At 36.9% G+C, this 12,369-nt stretch overlaps 2 protein-coding genes and 1 non-coding gene across 7 annotated transcripts; 2 read left to right on the top strand and 1 right to left on the bottom strand.

Moving 5' to 3' along the window:
- The first annotated feature begins 532 nt into the window (after window positions 1-532).
- LOC124295223 lies at window positions 533-638 on the top strand. The gene has a single exon (XR_006905143.1). It is a non-coding gene; the product is annotated as a U6 spliceosomal RNA (small nuclear RNA).
- Window positions 639-3,113: 2,475 nt separating this feature from the next.
- LOC107217560 (protein lin-9 homolog) lies at window positions 3,114-9,033 on the top strand. Of its 5 annotated transcripts, none has more exons than XM_015655129.2 (8): window positions 3,114-3,266; window positions 4,553-4,895; window positions 4,996-5,298; window positions 5,594-6,011; window positions 6,100-6,449; window positions 6,525-6,771; window positions 6,902-7,087; window positions 7,295-9,033. In XM_015655129.2, the coding sequence occupies exons 1-8, from the start codon at window positions 3,185-3,187 to the stop codon at window positions 7,457-7,459; spliced, it is 2,094 nt and encodes a 697-aa protein (XP_015510615.2). In that variant the 5' UTR covers window positions 3,114-3,184; the 3' UTR covers window positions 7,460-9,033. The 5 variants fall into 5 exon arrangements, with proteins under 5 accessions (XP_015510615.2, XP_046598411.1, XP_015510616.1 ...); XM_046742455.1 differs by lacking the exon at window positions 3,114-3,266 and adding an exon at window positions 3,314-3,572; XM_015655130.2 differs by lacking the exon at window positions 3,114-3,266 and adding an exon at window positions 3,314-3,616.
- Window positions 8,491-12,296, bottom strand: LOC107217554 (nuclear pore complex protein Nup50). Its single transcript, XM_015655120.2, has 5 exons — window positions 12,067-12,296; window positions 11,333-11,505; window positions 10,334-11,223; window positions 10,042-10,185; window positions 8,491-9,878 (listed from the first exon to the last, which is right to left on the bottom strand). The coding sequence occupies exons 2-5, from the start codon at window positions 11,492-11,494 to the stop codon at window positions 9,572-9,574; spliced, it is 1,503 nt and encodes a 500-aa protein (XP_015510606.1). The 5' UTR covers window positions 11,495-11,505; window positions 12,067-12,296; the 3' UTR covers window positions 8,491-9,571.
- Between the last annotated feature and the right edge of the window lie 73 nt (window positions 12,297-12,369).

The raw sequence follows: 12,369 nt of genomic DNA, 5'->3' as shown, positions 1-12,369 counted from the left end.
CACTGTCCGGCGTGGAGGAAAATTATTTATATAATAATCCCGAGAGATGGCGCTACAAACTTGCCTTAACCAGAAAACTATATGGATCAGTGAGAATGTGCGAAAAGCAGCGGAAAGCCTCGTAACAATTTAAATCGTGGGACAAAATAAAACAAACAAAAAGAAAAAACTTGACAATTTTGTATTGACAACTATAATTTATGATATTTGATGGCTGGAAATCATATTTTTCAATTGGTACGGCATAATTTCTGCACCTTCTTGCATTATAAATCAATAGTTTTTCAATTTTTAGACAATTCAGCTGTACATTAGCAATCAACGCGGAACTATTTTTGAACGTATACGATACATCATTTGATGTTTAGTATTGCACAATTTCAAACCGTTAAACAGGAATTAAATTCGATTCGGAAACGGCGTCGTTAGTTGAATATTTCATTTACAGATGGCGAACGGCGGGTGTTCATTCCCGTTAGTGCTATACACGGTTTACGTTTACTATATAATAAAGCCGATTCCGTCCCCTGCTGTACTGCTTCGGCAGTACATATACTAAAATTGGAACGATACAGAGAAGATTAGCATGGCCCCTGCGCAAGGATGACACGCAAAATCGTGAAGCGTTCCACATTTTTTGAATAACTATACGCCATGAATTGTATGGTGTTTTGAGATCGATGACGTTTCTAATTTTGATCCCAGCTTACCGCGACTCAAAATCAAGGATCTTGAAACAACTATCACTTTGACTTTCAGCATGTTCACTTTATCAACGTAGCAGGTGTAATTTCCCGCTTCTGCCTGCGTGACACCTGATTTAAAATTAAAGAAAGTAGAAATCGATCTGCCGACAGTATGGACGGGTATAATTATTTTTCTTCCCAGTTTACTTGAGCTAAATAATTACTATACCTAGTAAATACAGCGTTCCGTAAGTGTCCACCAAGACTCTCGGTTCTGGATCTTTACTGCGCACAGATTGCCCTGTTCCTTTTTTCAAACCAATGTTATCCTTCTTCCAGACGACGTCGGTTTCCATGTTGGATCTGATTAACAGTCGTTGATACGAACAATATGTATCAAATATAATTAAACCTTATATTAAATTCATAAATTTTAATCTGCAATTTTTTTTTAATAATATGCGAAAAATTGTTAGTCATTTATTTATTTTCTCGTTACTCGGGGCAAGTAATCGTCAGGTGAGCATCCTCTGCCAAAACGTATCTCTTCTTGTACCTGAATTTATGCCGCTTATGTTTTTTGAATCGTGAACATTTCTTACATTTTTCTTGCTGTATAAATTCTGGCAAGTCTTTTGTCGCTGTACCAATTTCAGGATATTCATCGTACAATTCCTTGGAGCTGAAAAATGATTATGGTATGAATTTTTGCGTAAAAGTTTATCAAGTCACTGTCATAAAAATGGGTGAAGAAGATTTGAAAAATGAAGAAAGAAACTGCAATTTTTCCTGTTTTTACATCTGCGAACAAAACTGTAGTAAAGAAAGTTCGTTGTTGCGTTAATAATCAAAATGCACAAAACAATATACCAATCTGTACATGGCTCGTTGAATTCAATGAATCTGAACGATGCACGCTGCGTGTAACGAGATCGCACGAATTTCTTTTCCCACTGCAGTTCGTTATTCTTTTCTCAGTGGTTAACTTAAAACTGACTCGAAATTATTCTCACCGACACGGCCACATGGGCGTCTTCAAAAATAACGTGGGCACACCTTCGCCTCGCTTTCTATCATGTGGCATTTTCCCCGACGTATTATGGGTCGATTCGCTTGAAATTTCCAATGTTCGTTGATCTCCCGTTACATCATTTATGGTCCGCTTGACTCTGCACATACCAACTCTCGTCCTATAGCCACGTTTACGAACGCATCGCTCGCAAGGACTCCAGGGACCCCATTCAGAGACGATTTCCAGCTTTATACCCATTTTTCGGATATCAATTAGACCCGGCATCCGGGAAACCTGAGAGTGAAAATTTACATCCTTTACTCGATCACATTACTTATTGATTAATTCGAAGGTGACTTGCATTTTCTTATATTTACTTTCACAATTGGAACTTAGTTAATTGATAAAATAAGTTAATTTTTCGAATGATGTCCCAAAGGTCTCAATTTAGTAACAGATCGATTAAAAATCTAATTTATTACATGAAATTATAACTTATACAGCAAAGCGTAGAGAAACTGGTGCTAAATTTATTTCGTGATAAGACACCCAGTCTGACAGATTTCCAGTTTGTCTATAGATTCCTGCCGTGTTCTTGAGTACAGCTGAAAAGATTTTTTTGCACTGATGTGGAATGCAAGAAGTCGACTGATTGTACTAATATGACATCCCCAGCAAAGTCTCCTATTTTTCATCAGATTAGATTTATATTTCTCAAATTAGCACGACTAACGTTCTAATCTGTAGTTATATTTCGATTCTACTTCCTGGCCATTAGATCCGTGGCACTTGTACAGTCCTGCATCCTTAGCCTCGAAATCTTTGATAACCAATGATAATTCCGGAGTAACGTGAATCCTGTTGTAGCTCATATTATTCTCCATTCCCCAAGAGATTTCCGCTTCTGTAGTAGACTGGTAACGGTCTTGTAAGTACCAAATCTTCGGTACCTGATCATCCTTTTCGTTACTAAAATTGTTGTCAGAAAAGTATTGTTTCGTCTCAAATGTTATGTAATTATCAATATCGTAAAGCATTTGAACCTGTCGATAAAAGTGATCTTTAACTTGTTATATTTCCCGCTCACCAGTAATGGCATTCCAGTAAAATTGTCGTATCTACCTCAGCGTCAACCAGTAAATATAAGTCATTTTCTTCAGATCCGATTAATCGATCTTTATCTCTACAGTGCTTAATAATATCAGGTCTTATATCAACATTTTTTGCCACTTTAATGTACAAAAACATTCCCAACAAAAACCACGTGTTTCTCATCGTTGTGGCCTGTCTTTTGCTAAATAATTTGTAATGTGGAAGAGAAACACGTCGGTATCCGTACTTTGAAGTTTATATATTTGATGGCGTTTGATTCAAGTTTCGAAGCGCTGTGAAGCCACGAACCCAGCTTCGTGTTTGAAGTTTCAAATCGAATCGTCCCTCTCGGCATTTGGTGGCGGTGAACTGGCGGAACGGACGGAATCGGGCTATGAATTGTAGTGGGGGTGATTTGGCGGAAATACGTACCCAGCATGCATTGGCGTACGTCAACATGGCGGACACTATTGAAAGTGAGTGAAATTTTCATATTTTTTCCTAAAATTAAGTCGTTCAAGTCGAACAAAGTACAAATGCATAGTAATAATAGTAATCTAGGCTTATGTGATAATAATATAGGCCACAGTTGCACGGATTTCAGTTAAAATTGAGTTTGTAGTTAACGTTTGAAACAGGCACGGCGACGATGGGTTCAAAATTTCAAAAATGACCAATGCAGAATTCAAGCGGGATGACGAGCCCTCCGAGGAACAAATTTGGTTTCGCGGAATTAGTTGACTGGACTCTAAAACGCCAAATCCTTGAATTCCACTAACGGTGTATAACAACATTCTTGACATTTCATTAAGCAAAATACTTACAGGTGCGGACACGCTATGTTTACACACGTTGCTCCCAGAGATTGGTTATGTTTAGCCCAGTTTAGCCCACTCGCATTTGTAGATACCTCAAAATTGTAGACAAACTAGCAAAGGTTAAATTTCATTCAATTCTAACACGAGGAAACTCTCTAATAATTTTTAGCAATAATTCCGAACATTCAAGACGTCGAATCTTTCAAAAACTCACTTATCCAAGTGTGGCTTACTTCAAATAATGCTAATTATATTTAAAAACAATAATTTTTCAAATTATAGCTTTCGATAAAACTTTACTCGACATATCACTGGCCTCATATCGTAACTTATCTGCATGCGAATCCATATTTTGTATTTTTACTTGTACATTTCAAGGCTGTGTGTTAAGTACTTAAGGTATATAAATACTTATATAAGGTAAGTACAAGATTTATGTGTATCTGTCTGTCAACACTTTTGAAATAGTGATTGAATCACTTGATTTATATCATTCAAAAGTCATCGCAACCAAGCAGGTTGTATACAAAGTAGTAAATAAACAAACGTTAATCATAACGCTACGACGCGCAATCAGTGCAAGGACAGGTTTTGTTTTCCATTAGTTAATGTAAGATTACTGGTTGAATTTTGTGTTCCATAAACATGGAAAAATTCTAGTATATTTAAACGCCAAATGATGTGAAACCACGTTTGCAAATCCCGAATGTTGGGATTAGGTTAAATGATTAGTTTGCATTAGGTTTGATAGATATTAACTGGTCAACCTTTTGGCTTACATATGTGTACGTACAATCTTTGACGGTTTAACTTACTTATCGGATATGTTACATTTCTCCTCTTAAATATTGATATGGTGCGATGAAGAATCATCTTTTATTGTCAAATTATATTTTTCAGATAGTTTGGTAAATATACTTAACCAAATCACATTTTCATTTCAGATGAATCAGCGGAAACCTTGCTGTCGATTAAAAACGGTGGCTACCCATTGGCCAATGAAATTAAAAAGGAAGCTTTCGACGATGACCTGATGGATCTCGAAGACCAGTCACATTGGAATAATTCTATGGATGATTCAAATATGGATCCTGAAGATTCTGAACCTATGCCTGAGTTGGGGCCTGCGGCTTTGGGGCTGCAAAGGGTTGGAACGCAGCCGCCACCAAAACCCAATCCCCCAACCCAACCAATTCAAGTATTGAATCGCCGAGGAATGCCTGCGAGGATCAGAAAAAAGAATAAATTGTTCTACGATGACATTCTCGTCAACCATCCACATCATAGGTAGATTAGAAGTTAATGTTTATGTGTTTTTAGTAAACAGACGAAGTACCGATAAAATTCTAAGGCCTGATTTGATTTGTGCTTCTAATGTGTATTTTAGAATTAAAAAGGATCCCAATTTGGAAATGAAACATTCTCCTAAAAGAATACCACGGCCATCCCCAGCTAAAAAACAGAATAGACATGTCAGTGAGTCGAAGAGAAGTACGGGTACGCCGTCGCAGCCATCGACGCCAGTTACTACACCTATAAAACAGGAAAAGGAGCCAGAAAAGCCGGCACAACCAGCATCTCCTGACCGAAAAATTGGACAGAAGATTGGTATGAGACTGAGAAACCTGCTGAAATTACCCAAAGCACATAAATGGGTCTGCTATGAATGGTTCTACAGTAACATTGACAAGTGAGTAATGTACCTGAAGTAATCTGTAATACTTTTTTGAAAGATTTCACCGAGGGTCTTTTCCTTATTCAAGGAAAAATAATAGTATTCTGTAGTTTTCATTACATCACTTTCCATAGGACATAATCTGAGCATTGACTGAAGATATACATATCTCTAGTCAACGATCTGAGTAATGCATCGATATTCAAATTCTGGTACAAATGTTAATCATACATTGATTAACACACTCTATCAATTGAAATTTTTTTTCTCAAAATGGGCAATTAGATAAGTACTATTTTTCTTCTTCCAGAACGCTCTTTGATGGTGACAACGACTTTATGATTTGTTTGAAGGAGTCTTTTCCGCAGCTAAAAACACGAAAGTTGACACGCGTAGAATGGTGTAAAATACGAAGAATGATGGGAAAGCCAAGACGGTGCTCCCAATCATTTTTTGAAGAGGAAAGACGAGAGTTAGAGAGGAAGAGACAAAAAATTCGTATGCTCCAGCAGAGAAAAACGGCCGATATAAGTAGCTTTAAGGACCTGCCTCCTGAAATTCCTTTACAACTTGTTATTGGAACGAAAGTTACAGCAAGATTACGAAAGCCACAAGATGGCCTTTTCACTGGTAGTATCGATGCAGTCGATACCAGCAACAACACCTACAGAATTACCTTTGAAAGAGCGGGTCTTGGAACTCACAGTGTGCCTGATTTTGAAGTTCTGGTAATTGAATAATTGAGCCATATTCACTGTTTAGTGCCTGTTGATCATCTTCATTTGACTTATTTCAATAACCTTTATTTGTTTTCAGTCAAACGAACCACCAGAAACCATTAGTGTAGCTTCGTTCGCGCAAAAGTTTAGACCTCGGATGGTGCAATATGTGCCATCACCTCCCTATGCAATGAAATTAATGTCACCCAGATTAAATAATGACCCTTTAATATCCAACGCCTCCGTATCACTCCCAAAAAAATCGCATATCGGTGGTACGATGAATGGCTATCCCTTAAAACTGTTAGAGTTTATGGTAAAAGTTGACAAAATATTAGCGGCAAAGAAAATCAAGATAAAGAAACTGAAGGAAATGAACAGTGAGGCGGAAAAGAGACGGTCTTTCGGTGAGCCTTTGCCAGCTGACTTTGAGAGAAAATATGCAGGGTAAGAATTTTGCTTAGTAATGTATTGAATAGAAACAACGAACGGATTAAAAATAAAATTTCTTTGTGATTACAGGATAGTAGTTGAACTTGAAAAGATGAATGTAGCGCTTCAAGATTTCTTGAACGACGTACAAGAGTTATGTCAAGAAATGGCTCCGGAACCAAGCGTTGCTGCTATGCTGGCTCCTTCTCATTTGCGGGAAAAGTGCCATCAAGAAGCGGCCGATATGGTTGCTAGAAATGATGTCATTAACGATAGGGCACCAGCAAAGATGAGCGAACTTGTCACAGACCTCACTGCTCTCATGCTTCAAGTAAAGGTAAATCTTGTTCCTAGTTTTACTCCACTTTTCACAACAAAATCTTCCTCAAATTCTCCCAATACGTAGAATTCCAGCAAAGAAATGCAGATTTCTTTCCAAAAGTCATAATATCCAATTCTTTTCACAGAGCTTGTCGGATTCTGATCGAAATGCCTATGAATTGAAAGTACTTCAAGGAACCATGGAGCAAATTAGATCGAAACTGAGTCCTCAAAATCAACAAGTGTTTCAAAACTGCGTTGAAATTCATATGCAGCATATTCAACTTGGTTTGGGAAAAATAGGGGCTTTAACGCCATTTATGTCTCAAAAAGTTTAGTATTAACTTTGTTGAATCATCATACTCTTAATGAATGGCAGGCAGTAATTTTCAGACGCGTGCAAGAGTATTCTGTAATCTAATGAGAATTTATTCGAGGAAAATAATAGTTGTACTACACTTGCACGCTTCTACTTACTGTAATGATTTGATGTGCGCCTGTCGTCACTGTTCAACTAAAAGTTGATTCACGCTATCCAGCATGGACCAGTACGACCTGGAACGAACATTTATCGGAATTTCCACGGCATTCCTACGGAACAAGCACCCACTAAGCAGCAGTTAATCACAGGAGGATCAATGGCCAAATCTCTAAGCGTCAGCGATTTGGCTGTTATGGAATTACTTCTTGACGAGAACATGTAGTGAAAGCTAAAATATGTCTACGAATATAGGTGCAATGAATATTTAATACAAAATCAAGAAACGACACACATTGGATACGTTTGATTTAAACAATTGATGAAGTACGAAGAAAATTTTTATTAATAGATAGTTTTGTTACAGCCCGTGTTGTATGATGTGAATCAATCTTTACTATCCAATTGTATAGACTCCTTCATCGTTCATCAGGCATACTCATAGTTCATACATTATATCTACATTTTGTTTTTTGTTTTATAAAAAGACAAGAAGTACGAGGAATTGCAGTTAGAAATGGTAATGAATTTTGAACTAACGTGGTGTAAGCATTGTCTACACCTTACACGGAATGATTCTTCTGATCTTTCTGCAATAATCAATATTTTCTTGACATTATCAGCAAAAATTTTTACTCAAGTCATTTACTTTGAATTAAATGTCTACATAATATATCTAGTATCTTATTGTGTACTTTATAGAGGTGTAAAGTGGTGTGATAAATGCAATGGCAAACATTGTTGCCCGTTGCAAAATTTTGTATGCATCACTTCGGTAAAAATAGAAAAGATCTTTTTTTTTTTTCGTCCGTATTTCTGCACCACTGCTAACGTTCAATTACACAGTTAATACTTGCGTTGAAAATAATTATGTATTTACTTACAATTACAAATATATATCTTAGGATTAAAACATTTAGTAATAATATTAAATAGTAAAAGAAAAATATTATGAAAAAATTGTAACTAGAAGAATGTTGTGTTGAATACTTGAGACGATTGAAAATATTTAATTACTATTATACACGTTCATACCCTAATAATAAATGGAGAAATTAATATTTTACGGAAATTAAAAGGTATGAGGAAATGTAGAATATTACGAGTTGCATATATTATACAGGCGCTATAAATTGTATCTAAAATAATAGATGAAACATAATTTGAGATGGAGACGTTCTAAACAGATTTATATATCCCTGAATTGTTGCTTTTTGAGGGAAAGGATACTCAATGTAATTCAACTACATGTAGCGGTATAATTTCAGATGCTTTATTTATATACAGTTAATTATTTAACATGGGGATTATGTAACAGTGTACTTTTATTCGTATCAAAGTATCGTGGAAACTCACTATAATTCATTTTATTCCCGTAATATTTATTTCAACACAAGTAAAAAGTAAAATTTTACGGAATAAAGGCTAATAATAAATTCACAGCAACGCGCATCTAAGACTTTAATACAAAAAAGTTGACCTAAAGTATTTTGAATATCCGATGTATTACTGGTCAATGATGAGAGTTTATTCGTTTCAATTTTTGTTCAACTGACGGTCGCGTATCATCGTTGGTTACTCATCTGTCTGAAAGAGTTAATTATATTTTCGATTAGTACTAACAGATACAGACGTTGTAATGTTCGGTCACATGCATTACTAGATCCATTTGCATTTACGTTAACACGTCATCACCCACGATACGACACTATTGTCGATAATAGAGCATAGAATCCATTTTACATAGATTCATTTTCTGTCTCTGATAACTTAAGTAAGTTACTATTTCTTATCGCCACTTAAAAAAATTTCTTATCTACAGTAACAATTTGGAGGAAGTGTCGGTAAAATTTTTTTTGCAGTATTTATAATACCAAGACTAAACGATCTCATATATAAAAGTGGCTTTTATTCTTTCTAAAATCAAATGAGGTGAACAGGGAGTATTCCTGTAATGAGTTTAGCAGAAACCACTTATTTGTGTATAACTCATCAACATATAAACGCGTCCGAGTTCAATTTGTTCCGAATGCGTATTCGCGTGATTTATTTGAAGCTTGAATTCGTTTGTTGCAATATTCCAATTATTGATCACGATTGTGATCATTGTGTAAATGTAAAACTGACGAGACTGTATTCTACTTGCGTATTATTATCTATATCAATAGTACTAAGCTGTAAATGTCGTACATTAACATTTATATAGCATCTTTAGTTTCTGATAAGAAACATGTACACATTCACGATTGTTTTGCTTTCATTCAAGAATTGACATCTGCCATAATGACTTATGGATTGATATCCGTTGAACAATGGTCGGTGGGCATGATTAAAAAAATCATTTCTTGTGCTTATTAAGCTTTTCTAACAACGCATCGGCGTCCTCGCTTGTCTTAACTCTTAACAAAACTGGTGTCGGTGGTGGTTTGGAATCTGGTGTTGGAAGAAGAACCATCATAACGTTATTCTTTCCCATACGCTGCATTGGTATGCCCTCGGTTAATATTGTATTCAAGAGTAAATTTCCGCACGAAGTATCGGCACGCACTATTAGCTGTGTTTTGTCGTTGGGTGTAGGCTTCAGAAACAGGGTACCTACTCCTCGATCAGCAAAATTTCCATCTTTTTTGACAAATACCTTGCATCTGCGAAAAGCAATTTATATCCCATAAATTTCATCTGCCATTGAATATCGTGCTAGTGTAGTGAACAAATATTCACTAGAACATAGTACGTAACAAACATATTTAGGTAAATTTCATATAAAACAGATAAATAAGAATCGCATGTTCCTTTCAACTGTCTTACCGTTGTTCATAAATTGCATCGTCTTCCGTGATTGGTTTGAAGTCTGGTTTCGGTGGTTCGTCATCATCATCTTTTTCTTCATCTTCTTTAGTCTCTTCTGCTTCTGTAGTTTTAGCCACATTGCCAAAAGAAAATGGTTTTCCACTGTAAGGAGATATATAGATACAATTACAAAAAGAAGGCTGATAATGTTTCAATATTTCGTGAATATATGGGTAGAAAAACATGAAAACGGAATATGAAACTCATCGTAACAACCAATAAAAAATTTACTCCCGGAAAGAGGACGTACCCTCCGAAACTGAATCCTGCCGAAGCTGTACTGGTTGCTGAACTTTGGCCAAAGCTGAATGTGGCTGTGGGACCAGATGGTGGACACGAAAGACTTGCTGTTGGTTTCTGATCAGTAATGTCAGATTCGGTTTCCTTTTTCTTATCTTCTACAGCTGTAAATGATGTACTTAAAAATGGATTCCGTTCAGTGGAAACACTGCCAAAAACGCTTTTGACTTCCGAGGTAGTTTCAGTATTCCCGAATAACGATTTTCCAACATTCACATTCTTGAAAATCGATGATTCGCTTTTCGACTCTGCATTTCCCACTGATGGATTACTAAAGACCGACTTCTTAGTCTGTGATTCAGTCTTTCCAGTTTCCAAATTCGACTTACTCTTAACGGGTGAACTTTCCAAGTTAGATTTTTCCCCAGTCTTTTCTGGGCTCAAAATTGTCGGGGTGGTTTCCTGTCCGTGTTTAGCTTCAATTTCTTTAAGATGCTTGTCATAATCTTTAAATATTGGGGTTAAAATACAAAACGGATTTGAATCTACGTGTGACTTGATCCATTGAGTGACGCTTTCGTTAAGTCCCTTCAATTTTGCATAATAATCTGTTGATTTTTTGAAAATCTTCCCATCTTCCTTTCCAGTTGGAAAATGCTTAGCATCCGAATTTTTCGACATTGATTCCTGTTTCAACGAAGAAGAATCTTTGCTTTCTGGCCCATTCGCTGCTGGGTTAACCGATCCATTGCTCGAACCTACTTTATTAGCTACCGTTTTTTCACTACTCTTCGTATTTGTTGCATTACTAGTATTTGCAAGGAAGCTAAAGGGTGAAGAACCGGCAGGTGCAGCAGTTTTGAAAGCAGTAAACGCGCCAAACGCTGCTTTTGGTGCATCCTGAAACAGTTTGAAATATTACGAGATACAATCAACTTCGGACAACAAAAAAGCAATGCGCTTTGGTGCTAGGGATCTTTGTATTTTTCAGCAATGTTTCCAAACTTACATCCCCTCCGCTGTTGACTATTCGCCGTCTGGCCGATTTGATGACTCTTCTCTGCAAATCTTCTTTCGATGCTTTGCTAAACGTTCCTGCCTCTTCCCGAGTTTCTTCATCGTTCCAATTATCGTGATTCAGCTCTGAGGTAGCAGTTCGTTTGCCAGCCATCACTGAGCGGTCTAAAATCAGAATGATTTTTTCAGTTTTAATTTCAGACAGGCTGTGGTAATCGATTTGCATTTAATCAACAAATTATCAGAGCAATATTTCAATTCCCGAGGATAGAAGGACTATCGTGTCGTAAGAATTTAGGTATTAATCCAGTTAGGCGCTTATCTCTTACGAAACATTTAGCAATTGCGATAAGCATTAGGATTTTGAAATTGTCGAAGAGCGAATATGCGATCTGAATATAACAGCGGGTTTACGGTGAAGTTGACATGGCAATGCAAGTACATAGTAACAGTCGATTCAATACTGTTTCGAGGTTATGAAAAGGATTCGGTCGAAATAGAATTGGATCAATTTCGGCCGTTACCCGCTTAAACAGTTTCAACATAACGCCATTCAATGTGATTTCCGTAACAAATAAAAACCAGCAGTCGATCGATATGAAATTGGAGTGCGAGTAAAAAAAAAGTACACATTTATAGGTTAACCGCCACTCGATCGGGAGTATATTCGAAAGTGGCAATTGTCAATTCATTGCAACGATACAGCGTCGAGAATCGCTAGCGTACCTGAGTTTTGATAAACGGTATGCAATCTGTCGATGAAAAGTCCACGTTAACCGCGTTAGTGTCTATTTGTACGATAATATCTCGCGAAACATGAGTGATAAATCGCAAGTAAATGTTCCGCGCTAAACTGGCGCGTTAGACTTTTTGCCTTTTGATGAAAAAAAAATGTCAACTCGGGGCCGGCTGGGCTGGCCGGCAATCGTAGTTGGTCGTGTAGTGTCTGTGAAGGGCCGAAGGGGGGATGAAAATTCGGGAGTTGTGGACCAGGCCGTTGTCACGACGAGGGCGCCACGATCATTCGGC

The sequence above is a fragment of the Neodiprion lecontei genome, chromosome 6 (assembly GCF_021901455.1).
Source record: "Neodiprion lecontei isolate iyNeoLeco1 chromosome 6, iyNeoLeco1.1, whole genome shotgun sequence".
Taxonomy (NCBI): domain Eukaryota; kingdom Metazoa; phylum Arthropoda; class Insecta; order Hymenoptera; family Diprionidae; genus Neodiprion; species Neodiprion lecontei.
Note: the sequence above shows the minus strand (reverse complement) of the source record. Positions and strands in the feature narration are given on the sequence as shown.

What these genes read in the sequence shown, in the direction of transcription:
- LOC107217554 (XM_015655120.2), bottom strand. Translation starts at nt 11,494, where the DNA reads ATGGCTGGCAAACGAACTGCTACCTCAGAGCTGAATCACGATAATTGG. An exon ending in TAGTCAACAGCGGAGGGGAT is followed by an intron (nt 11,224 to 11,332) that starts GTAAGTTTGGAA and finishes AAACTGTTTCAG; the next exon opens with GATGCACCAAAAGCAGCGTT. An exon ending in GCAGGATTCAGTTTCGGAGG is followed by an intron (nt 10,186 to 10,333) that starts GTACGTCCTCTT and finishes ATCTCCTTACAG; the next exon opens with TGGAAAACCATTTTCTTTTG.
- LOC107217560 (XM_015655129.2), top strand. Translation starts at nt 3,185, where the DNA reads ATGAATTGTAGTGGGGGTGATTTGGCGGAAATACGTACCCAGCATGCA. An exon ending in CATGGCGGACACTATTGAAA is followed by an intron (nt 3,267 to 4,552) that starts GTGAGTGAAATT and finishes TTTTCATTTCAG; the next exon opens with ATGAATCAGCGGAAACCTTG. An exon ending in TGCCTGATTTTGAAGTTCTG is followed by an intron (nt 6,012 to 6,099) that starts GTAATTGAATAA and finishes ATTTGTTTTCAG; the next exon opens with TCAAACGAACCACCAGAAAC.